Genomic DNA, 25,605 nt, shown 5'->3' on the forward strand with positions numbered 1-25,605 from the left:
GGCAAACAAATAACAGTCCCAAAATGTTATAGACTTGCTTCTGTAACTTGTCCTGGGGAACTAATCAGGATCAACACACGTGAAAGCACAGTCCAAGCATTATTTTTAATGTTACTCTTTACCGGTTTGTTGAGGAGTAATTAAAGGTGAATGAGCACACGTGTCCTTCCAGTCCACACTGTACAAATGATGCCAACAGTTAAAGCAACAATATTTAAGCATTTGAAATAGCAGAATAATTTAAAAGGCTAATGGAATGCTAGGGCAGGATTTTGGTCATGAGATGTGGTAGAAATGCAGGATGGATGGCCTGGAATTTTCCAACACATCTCAGTTCCCTGGGTGTGGTCCCGAACCCCTAGTCATTTTCAAGGAGATGGTGGGAGATGGGGTTAAACAGCTACACAGCTCCAAGTGGCAAGTAGCCAGGAGAACCAAATTAACAAGCTCATTAAGGCTCCTAACCCATGGCAATAGTTAGTTTCCAGTCAACACCACCCCCAACCCCCCATTTTGAGGCAACTCTCCCTCCCTTACTTGCACTGGCAGCTTTCTACTTTTTAATTGGAGGGCCACCAATTGCCTCTCCAGCATTGGGAGACCACTTTGATTCCTTAATTTGGTGATCAGCATGCCCTCCAACCACCAATTGGCTATTACTTGAAAAATTGTGTCAGGAGATAGACTCAGGATTAGACCGAGATGTGATCTTAGCATCGGGGTCTCCAAACCGAACAGAAAATCCTGCCCGGTTCTTTATATCCAGAGCAGCAAAATACAAGAGAGTGGAAGTCATGTTTCAGTTAGATTCCCTTTAAAGCAGTGAGTTATGATCCAGAATTCACCGTCTTAAGGATTCAATAATAATTTCCAAAAGGAAATTGGATAAATGTTTGAAAAGGAAAATGACTGCTGGTCTATGGGGAAAAAGCAGAGCAATGGGAGTAATTGGACAGTGTTTTTAAAGAGCTGGCACCTTGAACTGAACATCTTCCTTTGTGCTGGATGGTTCTCTGATTCTGTGCATGAATTCTTCGTTCAGCATTAACACAGTCAACTTGCTCATTGCCACTTCACTGTCTAACTTTTCAACTGGTAAATTCTTACACTAAAGTTGGTGAAGAGAGGATCTTTCAGCATTTAGTCTTGTAAAAAAGATGCAGATGTTCTATGCAACGTTCTAAGCTGCGCGGCTGTGTGGCTGTACACTAATCTGTAACTGATCACTTAGGGAACAAACAGGTTGCACATAACTGATCTTCTCTTATGATGCGAACACTCACGGCTATGCAGCAATCTTAAAGGAACGGAGCAACAAACAGAAAAATTTAGACAGCATATTGGTTAGATGTTATGATTATTGAGGGTTTTTTTTAAAATGAGAAGTGCCTGGAAAACTTGTTTGTTTGGGGTTCTTGAAATACAATAACCTCAGGACAGTTCGGTTTACAACTCAGGCTGTCGTCATTCTCTAAAGAGAGAACTGAGCCCAAATACAGGTTCAGTAACACGTCTTAGACAAATACAGATAAGAGTCTAGAGTTTTGTTCTTATTTGCTCAAATGTGGTGAATTCTCACCACTTCCAAAAGATTGACAAATGCAATAAACACCGCAGTGAAAACGATACCAAATATAATGACAAAAGCACTCAAAATATAAACTATCAGCCTATTCCATCATTACCAAGTGCATTAATACTCAGTGTGCTTGCCACATAAAGTTTCGTCAATAGGTTTCAGTCTTCAACTAACCAATCCCTACAGCAGTGAGAAATGACTGTGTCAGAGTAATATATTATGATAACTTAAATAGTTAGGAAAAGTCCAAACCTTTCAAGTACATTGAAAAATAGAAAATAACTTCTCCAGCACCCAGGCATCGACTTTATTTAAGCTTCTCATGACATCTAATGTTCTTCAGGGAAGGAAATCTGCTGCCCTTACCTGGTCTGGCCTACATGTGACTCCAGAGCCACAGCAACGTGGCTGACTCTTAAGTGCCCTCTGAACAAGGGCAACTGGGGTTGGGCAATAAATGCTGCCCAACCAGTGACACCCATGTCCCACGAATGAATAAAAAAAATTGAGGTGCATTGGCCAGCTGTTATAATTGCTTGAGGTAAGATGGCTTAAAGGCCATAGATAAGATCACTTGGAAAAGCATTATAAAATACACCCAGAAGAATCAAACCTGATCCCATTTTAATAACCCAAACACTTTAATGACTATATCTAATTTACTGTGTATTTTCTCCTACCCCTGTCAACCTTGGCATCATTGTGTGCTTAAAGCTCCAGTGCTTTCATCTAATTTCCTTAATTAAAAAATTACCCTTCATTGATTAAGTTCCAGTTCAGTGGTGTATAATATATATTAAAACCAAGATGCTTGGTTGCAAAAAAAAAGTACTGTGAATCACAGCGGCCTGAATATTCTTCATTGGCGGTGTTACTGGGTCTACTCACACAGTACACACAATCCTGTGCTCTCTCCCGTGGCCCGTTTGATGGCAGGATGTCTTTAATCAGGTGGAAGGATGGCAGATGGACTGCCTTATAGGTTAAAGTCCTTAAGTCGGAAATTACTGCCCACCCAAGGGCCTCACCCCACTGCAGATGGTATTAACCACCAGTGGAGGGGGGTGTGGGTGGAGGCGGGTGGGGGGTTGGGGGGGATGGAGGCATGCCACACCAGGCTGTTGTGGGCTCTGGTGGGGTTCCCTCAGTGCTAGGTTGGGGGATGTGGCATCAAGAAGAGGCCCACTGAGAGTCACCCCACTGCCTTTACTGACAGACTACCTACATCCCCTCTATCTGCCACCACCCAACTTTGCAGCACTTACCTATGGCCCTTAATCCTAGGCCTTGGGTAGGTGCCATCCAGGTGATGCTGCCATTCAGTAGAGCTGCTGACTCTGATTGGCTCACAGCTCTCGAAGGTGGGGGAGCCTCCACCCTCAGAGACCCCGATCCCGGGGGATGGCCCACTGGTGGACGGTGAAGAATTGAAGTGGAATAAGATGCAGCAGGTCTTCTCTAAACAAGGCAAAGTGGGATACTCGCCAATTCTTCATCTGGCAACCAAGATCTCCATTGCCTCCAAGCATTTCCAGACAGTGTGATTCTGATTTCTGGCTCTGAATCCATTGACGCTGAAAAAGGGTTTTCATTAATAGGTTCATAAATGAATGAACCTCGAAGATGGAGGATTTCTGAATTATGGAGTGCTCACAAATGGCATCGTTCTTCCTGGGCATTTAGAATGTTTATTGTTTCCAACCATCCACTTTGTGTATGGAAGACATACATGGGAAAGAGAGAAGAAAGAACTTGCACGTATACAGTATGTTTAACAATCTCAGGACATCCCTTATTGCTAATGAAGTACTCCTGAAGTATTTAAGTTTTAAAGTTTATTTATTTAAGTTTATTTATTAGTGTTGCAAGTAGGCTTACATAAACACCGCAATCAAGTTACTGTGAAAATCCTGTAGTCGTCACACTCCAGTGCCTGTTTGGGGGTCACTGAGGGAGAATTTAGCATGGCCAATGCACCTAACCAGTACGTCTTTTTGGACTGTGGGAGGAAACCGGAGCGCCCAGAGGAAACACACGCAGACACGGGAAGAACATGCAGACTCTGTACAGACAATGACCCAAGCTGAGAATCAAACCTGGCCCTGAGAGGCAGCAGTACTAACCACCGTGCCACTGTGTTGTTGCAATGCAGGCAACATAGAAACCAATTTGCACAAAGCAAGGTCCCAAAAACAGCAATATATAATTATCAGATTGCCTGTTTTAGTGCTGTTGGTTGAGTATTAGCCAGGGAAGAGTACAGAAAGCTATTAGATCTTTTGCGTCCACTTAATAGCAGACAGGGCATTGGTTTTGGATCTCATCTGAAAGACAATTCCTCCAACAGTACAGCACTATCTCAGAACTGCACTGCAGTTTCAGCCTTAATTATATGATCAAGCATCTGAAATGGGGCTTGAACACATGGTTTATGGTCAAGTGTACAACCACGCAGCCAAATCCCTGAAACCTGCAGTGATATTGATCTCCATATTGCTAAACTTATATTCACATGATAGGATCACATGGTTTGGATTGAAGGAAGAGTCTAAAGTCTGGCAGATAGTGGGAAAAGCTCTTGAAAACTAAACTCGGAAGATCTTGGTTACAGAAACAAGGTCCAGTGTACTGCACACCAGGACAAAGCTGCTCACTGCATTGGTACCCCATTCACCACTAACGTTCATTCCCTCCACTGCTGAAGCATGACTGAGGTGCGTACTACCTACAGGATGAATGAACCATTGATCAAACCTTCTTCAACAGCACATCTATCATGTAATTAGAAGGACCAGTGCAACAGGCACTTGGCACCACCTGATGTGGATATACATTGCCAATCTCTACCTAGCAGCAGTGTGGAAGGACTTCACCATGTGGAATGCAGCAGTTTAAGAAGACAGCTCTCCACACCTTCTCGAGGGCAATAAGGGATGGGCAATACATACTGCAGTGACATCCTGAGCATTAAAAAACACACTACAAACATGGAGAAGAATTGGAAGGAAGATGAGATAATTCAAACACAGGTTAGATGCCGGCAAGTTTCTTTTGAAACGTTGTTGTTTGTAGAAAGATTAGCAATGGTGATCACGATAAGCACAAATTCTAACCATCTCATAGATTTGACTGGAAAATGCTTTAAGGATACAATACATCTCGGCTTCAGATAGGGATTGTAAGATCCAGTAAATCTTTCCCATTTCTGAATATCCATAAGCTTGCTTAATTTGATTTGATTTTCTCCATTGTGGTTAAGGATATTCTCTCTCTCTCTCTTATATACACATATTTATGATATAAAATATTAACCAGAGCAACTCCTACAACTAGGAATTTCTTGAGTTATAGAAGATTGCCACATAGAAGACTTAAATAAGTGCCCACGATGTTAAGGGTAAGATTCTGGCATGGATAGAGGATTGGCTGGCTGGCAGAAGGCAGAGAATGGGAATAAAGGGATCTTCTTCAAATGACAGCCAGTGACTAGTGGTGTTCCTCAGGGGTCAGTGCTATGACCACAACTTTTCACAATATACATAATGATTTGGAGGAAGGAACTGAAGGCACTGTCACTAAGTTTGCAAATAATACAAAGATGCGTAGAGGGACAGGTAGTAATGAGGAAGCAGGGAAAACTGCAGAAGGATTTGGACAGGTTAGGAAAGTGGGCAAAGAAATGGCAAATGGAATACCATTTGGAAAAGTGTGAGGTTATGCACTTTGAAAGGAGAAATAGAGCATAGACTATTTTCTAAATGGGAAAATGCTTGGGAAATCAGAAACACAAAGGGACTTGGGACTCATTGTTCAAGACTCTCTTCAGGTTCGTGTGCAGGTTCAGTCAGCAGTTAGGAAGGCAGATGCAATGTTAGCATTCATATTGAGAGGGCTAGAATACAAGAGCAGGGATGTATTTCTGAGGCTGTATAAGGCTCTGGTCAGGCCCAATTTTAAGAATTGTGAGCAGTTTTGGGCCCCATATCTAAGGACGATGTGCCAGCCTTGGAAAGGGACCAAAGGAGGTTCACAAGAATGATCCCTGTAGTGATGAGCTTGTCGTATGAGGAATGGTTGAGGACTCGGGGTTTATGCTCTGGAGTTTAGAAGGATGAGAGGGGATCTTATTGAAACGTACAGGATACTGTGAGGCCTGGATAGAGTGGACATGGAGAGAATGTTTCCACTAGTCGGAAAAACTAGAGCCAGAGGGCGCAACCTCAGGCTAAAGGGACAATCCTTTAAAAGAGCGATGAGGAGGAATTTCTTCAGCCAGAATCTATGGAACTTTTGCTGCAGAAGGCTGTGGAGGTCATTGAGTGTCTTTAAGACAGAGATAGATAGATTCTTGATTAATAAGGGGATTGGAGTTACAGGGAAAAGGCAGGAGAATGGGGATGAGAAAACTATCAGCCATGATTGAATGGTGGAGCAGACTTGATGGCCCGAGTGGCCTAATTCTGCTCCTACGCCTTACAATAAAACAATGAACAACATGGCATCATGTTGGCAAATACCCAAATACAAGTAATTAAAAATGATGCTATCCTGTTTAATAGGGAACATTTACCATCCTCATAGAATCCCTGCAGTGCAGAAGTAGGCCATTTGGCCCACTGAGTCTGCACTGACCATAGCCCCAGACAGGCCCTATTCCTATAACCACATATATGTACCCTGCTAATCCCTTGACACTAGGGTCAATTGAGGATGGTCAATCAACTTCATCTGCACATCCTTGGACTGTGGGAGAAAATTGGAGCGCCTGGAGGAAACCCACGCAGACATGGTGAGTATGTGCAAACTCCATACAGTCAGTGACCCAAGGCCAGAATTGAACCCGGGTCCCTGGCGCTGTGAGGCAGCAGTGCTAACCACTGGGCCATCGTGCCACCCTCTTACTGTGCTTAAGTCACATGGGAACACACACAAGTAAAACTTTGAAAAAGCACCAAGTACAACTTGTGAAATCTTGTCTGCACCATTTCAGTGAATAAATTAAATCAGTTTGTTCTGGAACTGTGGATCGATTATGTTAAAATGGTATTGGATTATCGTGCAGGAGCAATGCTCCAACTCAAACAGGCATCTGTCTGCAACTGCTGCAATGCAGCATGGGTACAGGCAAGCATGAGAAAAGGTTTCACAAATCAGCTCTGTACCAAGAGAGTTATTTTCCTTTCTCCTCGAAAGAAGTTAAATTACTTCTCACTTCAAGTTCTGCCACCCACATACATATTTATTGCTGCACTTTATGGAATATATTTTTTAAAATTTACTTTTGTAAATGGGAAGTACTTTGAGACACCATCTACAATACTGCAATATCAACATGTGGGAAGTAAGAGCGGTTAATTGCTGACTGGTTTGTGTCTGGAAATGCGAAGTAATAACACTTGGAGAGATGTACGGAACACTACCTTGAGATGTAATCATTCAGGAAGCCTGACTGCATAGGAACATAGTTCATTTACAGATGTAAAATATCGTGGTTTCACTTTGCATCTAGCCCCTGCCTGGGACAAGTAGTTTAGCAGGTCCAGCCCTGGGTCTGTCTTGTAAAAGGCTTAGGTAATGAGTTCCATCTGGGCAGGCCATTGCCCAGAGTCATCAACCCCACAAGGAGGTCTATCAGTGATTCTCCATGGATTTTGTGGGGATTTTCACAGCACTCTGGAGAGAACACTGTAACTGACGTGCGTTTATTAGAGTCTGTGAGAACCTCTCCTGTCTTTATTTTCAATTGAGCCATTTTCTTTGCTGATGGAACTCTTGTCTTTTTGTTCCCTACACGCAGGCCCATACCGTTCCCGGTGTCAAAGGACAGCTGGGATCTTCTGGCAAAGTTGTAACCGGTAGTCACTCACGTACCTAGCAATATGTTGGACTTCTCTTCAAGCAGCTCCTAATGCATTCAGAAACAAACAAAGAACAACCCAGCACGGGAAACAGGCCCTTCGGCCCAACGAGCCCGCGCCGCCGCATCACCCTACACCTATTCTACCCTGCATGTCTACGAATGGAACCCCTAACTTAGCCAGATTCAGGGAAGAAATAGTGTCAATTTGGTAAAAACCGATTGGCCTAAGAGCACATCTTTGGGGTGTGGGAGGAAACCGGAGCGCCCGGAGGAAACCCACGCAACCACAGGGAGAATCCGCAAACTCCCACAGACACAGGCCCAAATCCATGTGTCTGCACAGCTAGCAGTGCTAGTCACTGAGCTGTTGCGGCGCCCGTCTACCGGTCCAGGATCAAGCACACACACCGACACGAAGTACTAGGCCACTCCCGGAACCTCCAAGAGCAGCCCACTCACGACCCGCCGTGTGCATGCCCCTCGTTTGACACGAGGTGGACCTCCACCTGTGGAATAAAGACAAAAATATTAATCTTACAGCCTGCCCTTCCGGTGTCTCCCGAGGTTTAACCCTATTGAATAGCCCCTACCATATCCCTCCATTCTCGTTTCACTCACGTGCCTATCTAACTGCATCTTAAACGAGTCCAACGTTCCTGCCTCCACCACCCTACTCGGTAGCGCGTTTCAGACCCCCACAACTCTCTGCGTAAAGAACCTTCTTCTCACCTCCAAATTATACCTCCCCCCCCTCACCCTTAAATGATGACCTCTCGTGTTCGTACCCAGTCTAGGAAGCAGTCTCTCACTATTAACTCTATCTATTCCCTTCAGTATCTTATATACTTCTATCATGTCCCCTCTCAATCTCCGTCTTTCCAAGGAGAATAGTCCCAGTTTCTTCAATCTCTCCTCGTAACCCAGTCCCCCCATGCCAGGCAACATCCTGGTAAACCTCCTCTGCACCCTTTCCAGAGACTCCACGTCCTTCCGGTAGTAAGGTGACCAGAACTGGATGCAGTACTCCAAATGCGGTCTAACCAACGTTCTGTACAACTGAAGCATTAGACGGCAGCTTTTATACTCTATGCCCCTTCCTATAAAGGCTAACATCCCATAAGCCTTCCCAACAACCTTCTCCACTTGTGACGCAACCTTCATAGATTTGTGAACCTGCACTCCCAGGTCCCTCTGTATTTCTGTACTCCTAATCGGTCTACCTTTTATCACATAGCTCTTCTCTGCATTATTCCGTCCAAAATGCATCACCTCGCATTTGTCAGGATTAAATGCCATCTGCCACCTATCTGTCCACTGCACCAACCTATCTATATCCTGTTGTATCACCTGACAATCCAGTTCCGTACCCGCCAACCCTGCCATCTTGGTGTCATCAGCAAACTTGCTGATCACACCACCTACGCCCTCTTCCAAGTCATTTATGTAGACTACAAAGAGGAGAAGTCCCAGTACTGAGCCCTGCGGCACACCACTGGTCACTGGCCTCCAGCCCGACAAGGTCCCCTCCACAACTACCCTCTGTCTCCTATTTCCCAGCCAGTTCTCAATCCACCTAGCTACCTGGCTTCGTATCCCATGCGCCTTAACCTTTTCTACCAGCCTACCGTGAGGGACTTTGTCAAACGCCTTAATGAAATCCATATAGATGACATCAACGGCTCTCCCATCGTCAACCGTTTTTGTCACCTCCTCAAAGAATTCCACCAGATTCGTAAGGCTAGACCTCCCTCTAACAAAGCCATGTTGCGTATCCCTAATCAGATCGCAACGCTCCAAATGCTCATACATCCTACCCCTAAGTATTTTTTCCATTAACTTCCCTACCACCGACGTCAAACTCACCGGTCTGTAATTCCCAGGGTTATCCCTACTACCTTTTTTGAACAACGGGACCACATTTGCTCCCCTCCAGTCTTCTGGGACCTCACCTGTGTCCAAAGAAGAGACAAAGATGTGCGCCAGAGGCCCAGCAATTTCATCTTTCACCTCCCTAAGCAGCCTGGGATAAGTACCATCAGGCCCCGGAGCTTTATCCGTCCTTACGCTACCTAAAAGCCCTAGCACTTCCTCTCTCGTAATAACTATATCCTGCAACTGAACCTCCACTCCCTCCAAGAGACCGCACGATTCCGAACCCCTCTCCTTCGTGAATACCGACGCAAAGTATTCATTCAGGAGCTCCCCCATTCCCTCCGACTCAATACACAACTCTCCACTCTTGTCCCTAAGAGGACCAATTTTCCCTCTAACTACTCTCTTGCCAGAGTTTTTCCCTTTGAGTCTTTCTTATAATGAGGGCAGACCACTTTAAACTAAATAGTGGGAACAACAGGTCAAGTGTGGGAAGAAGTGACCAATTAAAGAGAAATGACAAAGCAAGAGAGTAAGGTGGCAATAGGAGAAGTGATAATCAGAGCGTGGCAGGAAGGCATGGAGCATACGAATTTAAGAATGCATCAGCAAATATGCAAAAATTGTAAAAAGACATGGCTAAGGGCTCTGTGTCAGATTGCACACAGCATTCATAACAACACAGATGTACTGACAGCTTAAAATGAAATAAATACGTATGATCTGATAGCCATTACAGCAAAATGACTGTAAGATAACAAAAGCTGAGACCAAAATATTCAACAGTACATTGCATTTCAGAAGGATAATAAGCTAGGAAAAAGATGGAAGGATAGTTCCATTAGTTAAGGATAACATTGGTGCAATAGAGATAACCTTAGTTATCAAGATGTAGAATCAGTTTGGGTGGAGAGAAGAAATAATAAAAGTAGGAAGTCACATCTGCGAACTATTTCTAGGCACACAATAACAATAGAAGATTGACTAGCAGGCAGACAATAGAGAGTATGCATAAATGGGTCTTTTTCTGAGTGGCAGGATGTGACGAGTGGAGTTTCCCAGGAGTCTGTGCTAGGGCCTCTACTTCTTACAATTTATATCAGTGACTTAGGTGAGGGGGTGAAGGCTTGGTAGCTAAATTTGCAGATGACACAAAGGAGAGTATTTTGTGAAAAGGACATAATGAAGTCGCAGACGAGTATAGATAGGCTGAGTGAGTGGGAAAATATCTGTCAGATGGAATATAACGTGGGAAAATGTCAAGTTTACATTTTGGCAGGAAAATAAAAATGTGGAACAATTGAGCGGATGCAGTGGCAGAATGGAATTGGACTAATAATCCAGAGATCCAGCTTGGGTGGATGTAAAAGATCCAATGGAAGTGTTTTGGGAAGACTTGTGGCAAGGTGATAACATCCCCATCTCTGGGTCAGAAGTTCCAGGTTCAAGTCCCAGTTGAAGACTTATTGACCAGGGAAAGTCATTTATAATGTGGACAAACATAGAAACAGAAAATAGGAGCAGGAGTAAGCCTTTCAATCCTGCTCCACCATGGCTGATCATCCAACTCAATAGCCTTCCCCCCATATCCTTTGATCCCCTTCACCATAAGACCTAAATTTAACACCTTTTTGAAAACATACAATATTTTGGCCTCAACTGCTTTTTGTGGTAGTGAATTCCACAGGCTTGCCACTCTCTGGGTGAAGAAATTTCTCCTCATCTCAGTCCTAAGAGGTTTTCTCCATAACCTTAGACTACGTCGCGCTGGTTCTGAACTCCCCCACCATCAGGGACATCCTTCCTGTATTTACCCTGTCTGGTCCTGTTAGAATTTTATAGGTTTCTATCAGATTCCCCCTCGTTCTTCTAAACTCCAGCGAATCTTAACTGACTCAATCTCTCCTCATTCATCAGTCCTGCCATCCCACAAATCAGTCTGGTAAACCTTCGCTGCAATCCCTCTCAAGCAAGATCATCCTTCCTCAGATTGGGAGACCAAAATTGCAAATCCTGCCTGTAAATTCTTTCAATACACCTGATGGCAGGCAGTAAGAGTGAACGAGTCTCCTGGTCAGCCATACTGCATCAGGCAATGACAGAGCACTGCATTACTTTAGCAAGCATTATCATGGACCAATCCAATGGCACAGTGGTTAGCACTGCTGCCTCACAGCGCCAGGGACCCAAATTCAATTCCAGCCTCAGGTCACCGTCTGTGTGGAGTTTGCACATTGTCCCTGTGTTTGTGTGAGTTTCCTCTGTGTGCTTCAGTTTTCTCTCACACTCCAAAGATGCGCAGATTGTCTCTGCTAAATTGACCCTAGTGTCAGGGGGACTAGTAGGGTAAATACAAGGGGTTACAGGGATAGGGCCTGGATGGGGTTGTTAGTGCAGGCTCAATGGGCCAAATGGCCTTCTTCTGCACCATATGAATTCTATGATTCTAAATCCACAATTACCACTGCCTTCTTAGATTGTGTTAGAAGGAGAAGGCACTATTTGTATGAAGAACAGCAGAGTTATCCCTGGTGTCTTGGCTCATACTTATCCCTCAATCAACGTCCCAAAAAAAAAACGATAATCTTGTCATTATCACATCATGCTTTCTGAGTATAATGGCTGCCTCGTTTACTACTATATAATAGAGACTACACTTCACAAAGTACTTTATTGGCCGTAAAGTGCTTTGAAAGAATTTGTGGCAGTGAAGAGTGCTATATAAATGCAAGTTTCTCTTCTTTTTTGGGTTTAGCACTTTGCTTGACCTGTATATTGAGGGGAGCAGTGTCTTAGTGGTAGTGTCACTGGACTGGTCATCCAGAGACTCAAGGTAATGTTCTGAGGACCTGTTTCCAATCTCACCATGGCAGACGGTGGAACTTGACTCCAATAAAATTCTGGAATTAAAGAAGTTTAATAATGACCAAAAACCTATTTGTTTTTTGTTGTGAGAAACCATCTGGTTCACTAATATTCTTTAGGCAAGGAAATTTGCCATCCTTACCCCACAGCAACGTCATTGACTCTTAAATGCCCACTGAAATACCTAGCAAGCCGCTCAGTTTAAGGCCAATTAGGGATGGGGCAACAAATGACAGCCTTGCTCGTGACATCACATCCACATGAAAGAATAAAAAGAATACGAGGAACCACTCCAGTGCATGTATCTCCAGGTTTCAGAAGAAACTGGAGAACAAGCGTCAATCTTGCTCGTATAAAGTGAGGTTGCCTTGTTTAACATACTGCACTCACATTACTATTCGATGTATAACAAGGCCTTTCTAAAAAAAAATTATTCAATTTTTAAAGTTACAAAGTCAATACGCAGATTGGACTGGGTCAGCCCTTAATCCAGTTCCTTGCTTGCTCCAAAAACGAATTCAAATTGAATCCAATTCATGGTCCCCACAAGAGAGACAAACAAGATTCAAGCTGACAAGTTAAGGCAATCTTGAACTTGATCTAATGCTTGACCTTAGCCTAAAGTGGCAGATTTTAGGTAGCTCTGCACTGAGAACCTGTGCCCACTCGGATTAGTTTGGACTTACCAAACACTCTTCAAATATCATTGCAGATATGCAGTTAACAATACAATGAAATGGAAGTAAACAGATTGTGATCAGCGGAGGGATAACTAACTAAAAGAGAAAGTAAGTAGAGCGAGGGTGAGAGAGAAAGACTGAGAGCGGCTTGTATTCAATAGGACTGAGGAAAAACAAAGACAAGATGAGGAAAATATTTCATTATAATGTTCAATTATTTTTCCTATTTGCTTCTCATAGTATGAAGTTAATCTGCTCTTCACTGATTTTTTCCTGTAATATTGGGCAACAAAAGAGGCAGGTGATTTACTGAATCAGCACACTGTATTCCAACTGTCTCATTAACTGATTATAAACATGGATTTACTCATTAGTTCCCGAAGATGTACTTCCGTTACATACATAAAATGAGTCTCTATTTCACTTTATATAATTAGACCGGGCATTCAGTACAACAGACACAAAACACATAAATAATCTCAGTAATAAATACATTTATTTATAAATTGACTTTTTAAATGCAATTAAAAGCATGAAAGGCCAGTTCATTAACCTTTCCATCACCATCACTGCACGACACAAGCTACAGGAAACAAATCCTCAACACATCCTCAACGTCTGCTGTGAAACGGAGAAGTGATTGTGGTTGAACAGGTTCGGTTGATCATTGCTGAAACCTGCCCCAGCAAAATGTGCAGGAATAAATAATAAAAAATGGTAACTCGTTTTGTTCTGAATAACTGGAGCTGTAAAGTTAGGAGTGGCTGCTGGTTCCTCACTGGATCTGGGTGAGCAATAAACGTGTTGAAAGTTTTCCAGCCCAAAGCTCTGGGGTGGAATTTATTACCCCCTCAGAGGCAAATTTGGATGTTGAGGCGCATTTAATCGGGTTATAGTGTGGGAACCCTCTTGCCTTCTCGTCTCTGACCAATAAGTCGAGAGTGTGAAGACTCATGAATGGCCTTCTTGCCCAGATGCCAACTGAGGCCCTTAAATGGGCAAGCAAGCCGCCACAACATGTGCCTGAAGATCAAACCATGCTGTGTTTGCTTGCAAACTGCTTGGAGAGACTTCGGGGACTCTCTCAAAGGCAGTCAATGCCTGATCAAGAGACCTAGCATCAGGAAAGGCGGGTTGGGACGGTGGGGGGGGCGCGAAAGCCACTGCCTACACTTGCATCTGACCCTCTTGCCCCCCTCCAGGATTAGCCACCCTCCCATGATTCCCCATTCTGTCCTCACTCACCTTTGGCTTGAACTCCTTCGATGATCCTGGGTCTCTGGTGAGTGTGTTGCCAGCAGCGGCCACTGCCCTGGTGGCGCTGACAGCAAAGGAGAGCTGCCACCCCTGATTGTAGATCTCAGGGGGCAGGCACTTTTCCCCTTGATTCTGGGGAAGGCCTGACACTGGTTACTTAAGTAACTGGTGTGCAATGAATAATGGCAGGCCTTCACTAATGGGGATGATGCAGGTGATGTCGGGTCTCCCGCTGGCAGGTTGCAAATACTAAGTTCTACTCTTCAACTTTGTTCTGAATAACTAGAGCTGTACAGTACAGGAGCAGCCCTTAGTGCCTATCCTAGATTATGGCTTACTAGCATCTTGACTCAATTGATTCACCTTGGCTCCGAAGCCCTTAATATCCTTTCCCAATCCTTTCCTAACAAAATTCTTGAGTTGATCCAGTCTCAACAATGTTTGCCTCCCGGTTGTGTGAAGAATTGCTTTCAGCACTGAATGGGCTAGCTTTATTTTTAAGATAATTCCCACTGATTTTGGGCTGTTGATGAACATTTCTTTCCATCTATCCCTTTGAGTCTTTTAAGCATCTTAAGCAGCTCATTGCAATCATTCCTCAATCTTTTATTCTTGAGGGAATACAAACCTACACCTGGGCCTCATTTTACCATCTTCATTCTGAGTGCTGAATCTGGGCACAATTCAGATCCAACTTGGAAATCTGCTTTCAGACGCCTCCACACGCACTTAGCCTGAAAAAAAGTTGTGAGTCTGAATTGTGCTGTGGGTGGGGATTAGCGCACCCCAAACGATTGGAGCTCTGAACTGCGCACGCGCAGTTAGAAAAAAATTTGAAAAAACACGTCCAAGCCACAGAAAGTGGAGAAAGTGACCCGGGAGCGAAAAGTGGGAGCGATGGCCCCCACAGACATCATTGTCCCCCTCCCCCCCACCCCCCGAGAATGATCTGGCCTCACTCCTCCACCCCCAGAGGAACACCTGACCTGCCTCCTCCTCCCTCCCTACCCCCTCACCAGAGAGTGATCTGGCCCACCTCCCTCTCCCCCACACCAATCAAACAACGATCAGCCCTCCCCCGCACCACCACCACCAGACAACGATCGGCCCTCCCCCAGTCAGACAGTGATCGGCCCCCCCACCAGACACCGATCGGCCCAACCCCCGCCACCAGACACCAATCAACCCCCTCCCCCCCACCCACAGACAATGATCGGTCCTCTCCCCGCTAACCAGATAATGATCGGCCTCCCTCCACCCCTCCCCACCAGAGATCCATCAGACCCGCCGCCTCCTCTTTCCTCCACCCTGACAATGATCTGGCCTCACTCCCCTCGCCTCACTCCCCCACGCCCCCACCATCTATTAGAGTCAGAAAGCCGTTGGAAGCTCTGAACTCGCCTCTTCAGCAGCTGGAGCACCCGATTCAAACTTTTATTCACCATATTCATTTTGGCACAATTCCGGATCGGCTGAATGTGGTGATAAAGGGGGAAATGCTGATAAAGTTGGGTGGGTAGTTCATTAATTCAATTTAAATGCATGCAAATGTATTTAAATCGCCGTTGCGCCCGTTTTGGGTGCGGATCGCATCACGGCCGTTCCCGGGTCTTAGTAAAGCGGCCAACTACGCAGACGTGGGCACGGATCGCGTTAGTGGCCTCATACCCGACTTTACCACGTTTTCGCACCCATAGGGCCCATAATCTGTAATACGTTGAAAAACACTGGTCAATTTGAAAAAGTTGTGTGCACTCACTTGTGACGTCCATGCGGATCTTCCTTGGTCAATACACCTTCCTTTTCCATTAGCATTTGCCGAAAGGTTCCCACTTTCTGGCGAATCTCTTCCTGAGTATACCTGAAACAGGAACAGGAGGTCAACTCAATTCAAGGTAGCAAACAGCATGGAAAAGGGAAATCTCGAAGGTTGCATTAAAAATAGCATGTTCAAAACAATAAAAGTTAGTTTGATATCAGGAAGTTCTTGTTCACACCGGGAAAATAATCAACAAATGCACGAATGGGCTCAGCTGAACAAACTTGGAAGGACTGAGGAACTAAATGTAGGCTACAATTTGGGACCATTTTATGGCCATTCCGGATGGATGAACGAAATTGGTCTTGCGACCTTGTGAGACTCGTTTCTCACTTTAGCTGTTTATATGACACATCAAAAAGATAAAGACCTGTGCCGGAAAGAGTTTCATTGCTCTGCTTACCTTACTTTAAAAGTAAGTAACTATTCCCTGCCCTTTAATAAAATTTGCCCTTTATTTGGAGTGAATTATCATTGCTGTGATATACTAATGTGTGAAATGGTAATCTGCACTGCATTTGTTGTGTTCACTGTGTAGTGCTAAAAGTGGCCCCTTGGGCAAAGCAAATAGAAAACAAGCTTCACGCTCATCCAGGACATTGCTTGTATAAATAGCAATAAACACTGTGTTCAGTAATACATAAATGCACTAAAAGAAGAATATAAGCCATGCCTGATGCAGGTTTTGTATGTGTAAGTCATTTTCAACACAGGTTTCTGTATCATAGGTTTTGGATTTCCAACTGCTTCACATAAATTATATGAACAAGATATACCACAGGTCTTGTAACTTTATACCGTCCCAATGGAACTACAACGCCCAGAATGTTACCATGACATCAGTCAGGAAGAGAATTAACAGCTATGAACAGTGAGGCATAATAAGTAGGGGAATAATGATAAATGACTGACTACAGATCAACGCCATTATTCCCATGAAACTCATCTCCAAATTCCGTGGCCAGGGCCTTGGCACCTCTCTCTGTGACTGGATCCTGAACTTCTTAACTCAAGACCACAATCAGTAAGGACAGGCAACAACACCTCTTCCACAATAGCCCCCTACTACACTCTTTATACACATATAACTGTGTGGCCAAATTCCCCTCCAATTTGATTTTCAAGTTTGCTGACGACACCACTATAGTGGGTCAGATCTCAAACAATGACAAGAGAGTACAGGAATGAGATAGAGAATCTGGTGAACTGGTGCAGCAACAATAATTTCTCCCTCAATGTCAACAAAACAAAGGAGATTGTCATGGACTTCAGGAACCGTGAAGGAGAACATGCCCCTGCCTACGTCAACTGGGATGAAGTAGAAAGGGTTGAGAGTTTCAAGCTTTTAGGTGTCCAGATCACCAACAACCTGTCCTGGTCCGTCCATGCCAACACTTCAGTTAAGAAAGCCCACCAACTTTCTCAGAAGACTAAGGAAATTTGGCATGTCAGCTACAGCTCTCATCAACTTTTACAGATGCACCATAGAAAGCATTCTTTCTATGGTGGAGACCATGCAGACTCCGCACAGACTGTGACCCAAGCCAGGAATTAAACCCGGGTCCCTGGCACTGTGAGGCAGCAGTGCTGACCACTGTGTCACTCTGAGTTGGCTTGCTTATCCACTTCAGAGTCAGCCAGACAATTAGAGAGCTTCATGTTCATTTTTCTTGATGCCTTATAGCAGTTTATTCACAGATTTTTAAACTGAATTCTAATTCTCAAACTGCTACAAATTTGAAATCATATTCTCAGTATTATTAGTCCAATAGTATGACGGCTCTACTGTACCCAGTATTTTTGGCCTAACTCTCTTAAGCAGACACAACATCCACACTTAGCATTGAAGTGCTTGATAAACGTGGCTCCTGCTATGACCAAGACAGCAAGGAACTACAAAAGGTCATGAATTAGTCCAATCCATCACGCAAACCAGCCTCCCATCCATTGACTCTGTCTACACTTCCCGCTGCCTTGGCAAAGCAGCCAGCATAATAAAGAACCCCACGCACCCCATACATTCTCCGTTCCACCTTCTTCTGTGGGGGAAAAAGATTCAAAAGTCTGAGGTCATGTACCAATCGACTGAGGAACAGCTTCTTCCCTGCTGCCATTAGACTTTTGAATGGACTTGCATTAAGTTGATCTTTCTCTACACCCTAGCTATGACTGTAACACTACATTCTGCACTCTCTCGTTTCCTTGTCTATGAACAGTATGCTTTGTATATGCGCAAGAAACAATACTTTTCACTGTATATTAATACATGTGACAATAATAAATCAAATCAAAATCAAATAAAATGTATTTTTCCACAACTTGAACTGTCAAGTAAAATATTGTTACTAATGTAGCTTAAGATGAACATTTTTTTAACATCATTTTGGGGTTTGCACCTCAACTATAATGCAATGTTTATCAAGCACTTCAATGCTAAGTGTGGATATTGTGTCTGCTTAAGAGAGTTAGGCCAAAAATACTGGGTACAGTAGAACCGTCACACTATTGGACGAATAATACTGAGAATATTATTTCATATTGTAGCAGTTTGAGAATTAGAATTCAGTTTAAAAAATCTGTGAATAAAACGCTATAAGGTATCAAGAAAAGGGAACATGAAGCTCTCTAATTGTCTGGCTGACTCTGAAGTGGATAAGCAAGCCAACTCAGAGTGACACGGTAGCACAGTGGTTAGTCCTGTTGCCTCACAGCGCCAGGGACTCAGGTTTAATTCCTGGCTTGGGTTACTGTCTGTGCGGAGTCTGCACATTCTCTCTGTGTCTGTGTGGATTTCCTCTGGGTGCTTCAGTTTCCTCCCACAGTCTGAAAAGATGTACTGGTTAGGTGCATTGACCGTGTTCAATTCTCCCTCAGTGCACCCAAACAGGTGCTGGAGTGTGGTGACTCGGGGATTTTCATAATAATTTCACCGTAATGTTAATATAAGCTTACTCGTGACATTAATAAATAAACTTCAAGAACTATATCAAACTTCAAGGCAACAAATAATGGGCAATAAAGGATGGGCATGGTCCCAGAACTAATAACAGAAGCAAAAATGATGAATGACCAGCCATTCTGGTGGTAGTCACTGGAGAATTAACCAAATCTTCCTCTTGCTACATTAACTACAATATCAGCTGGAAGTACAAACCATGCAAAAGAATAAACTCTCTTTCATAATCAAGTCAACAACCAAGGGAAAGGAGGAAGGAGGTAAAGATCTTAAAATAAATTAATTCACTGCATTTAAAGTGAATATAACAAGTTTGATATGACATGTGCCATCTAGGCACCATCTATTTTCCTTGCAGTGATACTGTACCCCACCTGCAGTAAATGACCCACGTGCGTGAAAGTAATCCACAGAAAAAACGGGGAACTATTCAACCCTGCACCGCCTTCAATCCAAAACCAAAATCACTCCAACCTCAGTCATAGCACTTCAGAACGCAGATGATTCTTGTGTGTGCGTGCTCAATCCAAAATTGAGCTCCAGATCATTGTCGACTCCTTCTCCGAAGTGTAAGAGAAAATAAACTTGTATTAAACACACCTCCCCTCAATCATTAAGATCAACTGTGAGATCCTGAAGAATGTGGACCATATCCCATGTTTGACAATGACTGTTTGACAAAAGCAGACGTAGATGACAAAATTTATCATTGCTTCCAAGGGTGCTAGCTCAGTCTGCGGACACAGGATCTCAAACATGAGACTAAGGTTATGGTTTATTGGGCAGCAGTGATCCCTGTGTCTCTATGTGCTTTAACACAATAAGAAGTCTCACAACACCAGGTTAAAGTCCAACAGGTTTATTTGGTAGCAAAAGCCACTAGCTTTTGGGCCTCTGACTCTTTGTCAGATGAGTAGAGAGTTCTGATCACAAATAGGGATGCGCTCACCTGAGAAAGGGTCAGAGGCTCGAAAGCTAGTGGCTTTTGCTACCAAATAAACCTGTTGGACTTTAATTTGGTGTTGTCAGACTTCTTACTGTGTTTACCCCAGTCCAACACCGGCATCTCCACATCATCTCTATGTGATTTAGCAACATGTCGCAGGCATCTCATCGACTGCAGTAAGGCACTGGAGAAGTATCAGCGTTGATGTCTTCGCAAAATCCTCCACATCTGATAATAGGAAATCATAGAAATCACAGAACCCTCTAGTGCAGAAAGAGGCCCTTCGGCCCATCGAGTCTGCACCGGACACAATCCCTACCCCCATATCCCTACATATTATACCCACTAATCCCTCTAACCTATGCATCTCAGGACACTAAGGGGCAATTTCTTCGCATGACCAATCAACCTAACCTGCACATCTTTGGACTGTGGGAGGAAACCCGAGTACCCGGAGGAAACCCACGCAGACACGAGGAGAATGTGCAAACTCCATACAGATAGTGACCTGAGCCGGGAATTGAACCCAGGACCCTGGAGCTGTGAAGCAGCAGTGCTAACCACTGTGCTACCGTGCCGCCCGTGGTAAGACAATCCAACAGCAACATCCTTTCCCAAGGCAGCTTTCCCAGCATCAAGGTGCTAACCCGTCAAAACCAGCTCCACAGGGTGGGATGTGTCATTTGCGTGCCTGACACCAGACTCCCAAAGTAAGTGTTCTACTCAGAACTCAGTCACGGCAGGAGACTCCCAGGACTACAAACATCCCTGAAGAGATCAAACGTCCCACTGACTTAGGGAGACCTTGATTAAACTTGAAGTTTAATCTTCAAGAAGGTACCAAACACATTAAGAGACTTTGTTCGGAGCACCCAGAAGCAAATGTTTTAATGAAAAACAGGCATAATGGACTGAAAACATAACTTTGTTTCGTTTTATAGATGCTGCCAGACTTACTGCATCTTTCCAGCATTCTGTTTTTCCCAAAACACCTCATCTGCCCAACCTTTCAAGCACACCCTACCCACGTGGGCAATCTGTAGGTCACACATTGGGCTCGCCAACAAATCAGAATCCATCAAACCAGAGTGGAAAAGAATTATCCCTCATCTTGAGGGACTGCAAATAAGATCATCGGAGGTTTTCTGGTTTAGTTGGAAGTTTGAAGTTTATTTATTAGTGTCACAAGTAGGCTTACATTAACACCGAAATGAAGTTACTGTGAAAATCCTGGAATCGCCACACTCTGACATTTATTTGGGTACTGAGGGGAAACTTAGCATGGCCAATGCGTCTAACCACCACAGGGGCGGCACGGTAGCACAGTGGTTAGCACTACTGCTTCACAGCTCCAGGGACCTGAGTTCGATTCCCAGCTTGGGTCACTGACTGTGTGGAGTTTGCACATTCATCTCGTGTCTGCGTGGGTCTCCTCCGGGTGCTCCAGTTTCCTCCCACAATCCATAGATGTGCGGGTTAGGTTGATTGGCCATGCTAAAATTGCCCCTTAGTGTCCTGAGGTTAGAGGGATTAGTGGGTAAAATATGTAGGGATATGGGGGTGGGGCCTGGGTAGGATTGTGGTCAGTGCAGACTCAATGGGCTGAATGGCCTCTTTCTGTACTGTGGGGTTTCTATGATTTCTATGATCTTTCAGATTGTGGGAGGGAACTGGCGCACTTGATGGAAACTCATGCAGACACGGGGAGAATGTGCAGACTCTGCACAGGCAATGATCTAAAATTGGAATCCAACCTGGGTCCCTGGTGCTGTGAGGCAGCAGTGCTAACCACTGTGCCACCATAAAGGAAGTGTTTCTTCCACTGAGCCAGAAGTTCTAGGTTCAAATGCCACTCCAGTACTTGTTGGCCATGAAAAAGGTACACGATGTTCATAGAATCATAGAACCCTACAGTGCAGAAAGAGGCCCTTCGGCCCATCGAGTCTGCACCAACCACAATCCCACCCAGACCCTACCCCCATATCTTACCCACTGATCTACGCATCTCAGGACACTAAGGGGAAATTTTAGCATGGCCAGTCAACCTAACCCGCACATCTTTGGACTGTGGAAGGAAACCGGAGCACCCAGAGGAAACCCATGCAGACATGAGGAGAATGTGCAAACTCCACACAGACAGTGACCCGGGCCGGGAATCGAACCCAGGTCCCTGGAGCTGTGAAGCAGCAGCGCTAACCACTGTGCTACCGTGCCGCCCAAATGTTGTTCAACCAGGTTGATAATCAGCCTGCTAATCCTTCCAACACTTCCACACTATTCCCCAAAGGGAAAAGGGGTGCAAGAAAATATGAAACAAACAAACAAACATTGGGCATCATGGTGATGTAACCTTAGAACATCACAGGTCAACCATATTTTCTCCTAGATGCCACTGGCTCTCCAGGCTGTGGAACACTGGTTTGAATGCATGTTTTGTCGCTTTCTCTCCTTCATCATTAAAGGTAAGCCTGTTATGCAAGTCAGTGGATTCCCTTCACAACCCAGTCTATAATTCAACACTTCAAAGTTTGGTTTATCCATTTGCCATCTCTTTGATGATATGTTTCTTTGTAAGTTGACACATTTGGAGTCGCTGTTTCCCTCCTGAGAATACAAGTTCTGATCATTTCAAAGAAACAAATCTTCTCACAGAGGTTTCCAGGAATTAAAGCAGCAGAAGGAAAGGTGCAATAGTCACCGAGATCCCCATCACAAGGTGGGAAGGTAGCCACCTCTACCCTCCTTCCCGAAGCTGCTGTGGTGCAAATTATTAGTCACGGGTCAAGGGTTCAGTCTTACTGAAATCGTCATTAACCTTAATATACAGAGCAAAGAGCAATTTGTGGAATTCATTGCAGAGACATAACTGGATCTAATTTTGAGATAAAATTATAACCCATTGGAAAATGTAAATTCATTGGCAGCTGGGCCTAATATATTAAATTTATTCAAGTTATGCCACAGGAACACACAGCAAAAGTCCTCACTCAGTTTATTGAGCGCTGTGGCAGGGGGAAGCATTGGAACCGGTTCAAATCAAACGATCTGTCCTTTTGATTAGGCTGCCAGAAGATTCCTTTTTTTGTTAACTCATTTACCAAATTAGACTTTGGGCTCATGTGGCAAGTTGGCTTCAAGCCAGACTAGTATCTGCCCTTGGACTGTAAGGCCTTCAGCACACCGACTCCTTTCCTTGTCAACACAATATCACTCTTTGCGAGGTGTTTGTCATTCACTCTTTATTCTGGCAGACTATAAATTTATTGAGGCAAAGCTTTATAAATCCCACTGAGCCTCATTGGGCTGTCATCTGTCTTTTGCTGAAGATTAAATGATCAGGGAAGGTTGAAAGTATGCTGTTACACAGGAAGGATTCTTCAACTGGTAATAAAGGAGTCATCATTTCATATGCAAGGGTAGCCATAGGCTGGATTTTCAATTCTGATAAATAAATGCACAAGCTTCGAGTATTTCATGAAAACTCCAGAATTCAATTCATATCAACAGCTCATTATTATTTTTAATGGATTGCAGTAAGATCATTTGTGTTGGATTGCAGTCTTTCAGAATTGCATAACATTAAGTCGCAATGGATTCACAAAATGAAACTGTGCCTACGAAAGTACAGTAGCAATTTGTAAAGGCCTCCTTCTTGTTCTGTGGACTGATTGTGCAGTGAGGTAATATGCAATGAGTCTTGTGGGGTTGTTGGGGGTGACAAAGAGAGTAGCTTAAAGAGAAGTGGAACAATTTATTTTTTAGTATTTCTGTGTGCGTGCGTGTGTGTGTGACCTACATTCAATGAACTATGTTAAGTGAGCGCGAAGATGAGGTAAAACTGGGGCAAGTTGTTAAACTACAGTGAGCAGTTTCCATAGCAACTGTTTTTAGCTAGATTATTCCAAATAAATTAGTGGATGACTTTGGCTTATTTCTCTGTGGTGATGCATTATCAAAAACCAATATGAATATTAAAATTGTATCATAATGTTAAATAAAGAGCATGCTTTGATAAAAATTACAAGGTTCATAGTAATTAAGCCTCAGATTGAAATATTAGCTGATTCTATTAAAGAAAGACACAAGTCCATATGGCATTGCAAAAGAATTTAAAGTTTATTTGTTAGGGTCACAGTAGGTTGACATTAACACTGCAACAAAGTTACTGTGAAAATCCCCTAGCTGCCACACTCTAGCACCTGTTTGGGTACACAGAGGGAGAATTTATCTGGTAAAGATGTTCATTATTGTTTCTATCCTTTAAAAACTTTGAAGTGCCCAGGTCATTTTGATATCCATATCCCATGAACACTTGGGAGTCTTCAAAATCACTGTAGCCCTCTATCCACAGTAGGGATTTGCCATGGTTAATGTTATAAACACCATGTGTTAAATGACCCTTTTAAAGCACTCTTACAGAAAGGACCTGTCAGTTTTACCAGGGAGATCCCCTTGCTTTTTCTCAACTGCTCTGAAACCTCTTTGAAGTGCTTTGATTGACAGCAGGGATTGAGTTTTACTTTTAACATTGAACAAATAGGATCTGGTGTCTGGCTCCTTTCGAGTGCTTTGATTGGCAGACTGGGTCATTTACCCACTAGCCAGGAGCTTTGTTAGTTTTTCTATCCCTTCACGGTTGAATGCAGGTCAACTGCTGCCTTTGCTCCGAACCGCAATGCTTTTAAACATTCTGTCTTTCATTGACAGGTTGGAACAATTACCCACTAGCCATGAGGTTTCACTTATTCTTAACTAACCGCAATGTTTAAGCAGCTGCTCCTAATTCTTAGGTCCATCTGCGTGGAAATGTCACGAGACCAGTAATCCAGATGCCAAGATAAATGCTCTGGAAACATGGGTTTGGGTTGACAGCTGGTGGAATTTACATAAATAAAACAAATCTGGACAATAAGCTGGTCTCCAGAATGGTGGCCATGAAACTATTATTACTGTTGTTGTAAAAACCCATCTGGTTCACTTAGGGAAGGGAATCTGCCATTCTAACCTGGTCTGGCTGATAGAACCTTTCACACACCTGTTGAAAGAACACAGTTTTCTAAAGCTTATAAGATTACGATGAAATAAACTGGCTGGACTCTAACCTGGTGTTGCGAGACTTTTTACAGCCAGATCCACAGTATTCTGGTTGACTCTTAATTGTTCACTGAAGCAAGTCACTCAGTTCAAAGACAATTAGAGATGGGCAACAAATAGTAGCCTTCCCAGCAATGTCCACATTTCATGAATTAATAATGTTAAATACATTTCAGAAGAGGTAATTCAGCCCTCTAGCCTATTATGCTATTCCATCAGATCATGGTTGATCTGTATCTCAACTCAATGTATCCGCCTCAGCTCCAGCTTGGGACTTTTAAATGTATCCTTTCACGGGATATGGGCACCACTGACAAGGCCAGCATTTTTGCCCATTCCTAACTGTCCTTGAACTGAATAGCTGCTAGCCCATTTCAGAGGGCAATTGAGAGTCAACCACATTGCTGTGGCTCTGGAGTGACGTGTAGACCAGGCTAGGTAAGGATCGCAGATTTCCTTCCCTAAAGAACAAGTAGCTGTAACTTCTGTTGGATTATTCCAGCACGACACTCTCAAAGTATGATCCCATCACATAGAAAATGGCTGCTCTTTATTGCAAAAAAAAACATCCTATATCTGTCACTTCAATGTCCATTTAAGAACCAACACTGGATGGTCAGACCCTGCAAAAACATTCTATTCACAATTTATTTTTAGTAAATCATCACCATCTCAAG

The 25,605-nt window shown here is 43.7% G+C and overlaps 1 protein-coding gene across 7 annotated transcripts in view; it reads right to left on the reverse strand.

The window, feature by feature from the left end:
- Positions 1-25,605, reverse strand: part of srrm3 (serine/arginine repetitive matrix 3) — a 705,551-nt gene that overhangs the window by 171,355 nt on the left and 508,591 nt on the right. For all 7 annotated transcript variants that reach the window (XR_013889297.1, XM_080210887.1, XM_080210883.1 and 4 more), the window contains one exon: positions 15,873-15,974. Coding sequence is in view for 6 of the 7 variants with exons in the window: in XM_080210887.1 (XP_080067013.1) it covers positions 15,873-15,974 (102 nt within the window). In the remaining variant the exon portion in view is untranslated. The remainder of the gene's footprint in view (positions 1-15,872; positions 15,975-25,605) is intronic.

Source organism: Carcharhinus amblyrhynchos, chromosome 23 (assembly GCF_965287045.1).
Source record: "Carcharhinus amblyrhynchos chromosome 23, sCarAmb.v2.hapA, whole genome shotgun sequence".
Lineage (NCBI taxonomy): Eukaryota > Metazoa > Chordata > Chondrichthyes > Carcharhiniformes > Carcharhinidae > Carcharhinus > Carcharhinus amblyrhynchos.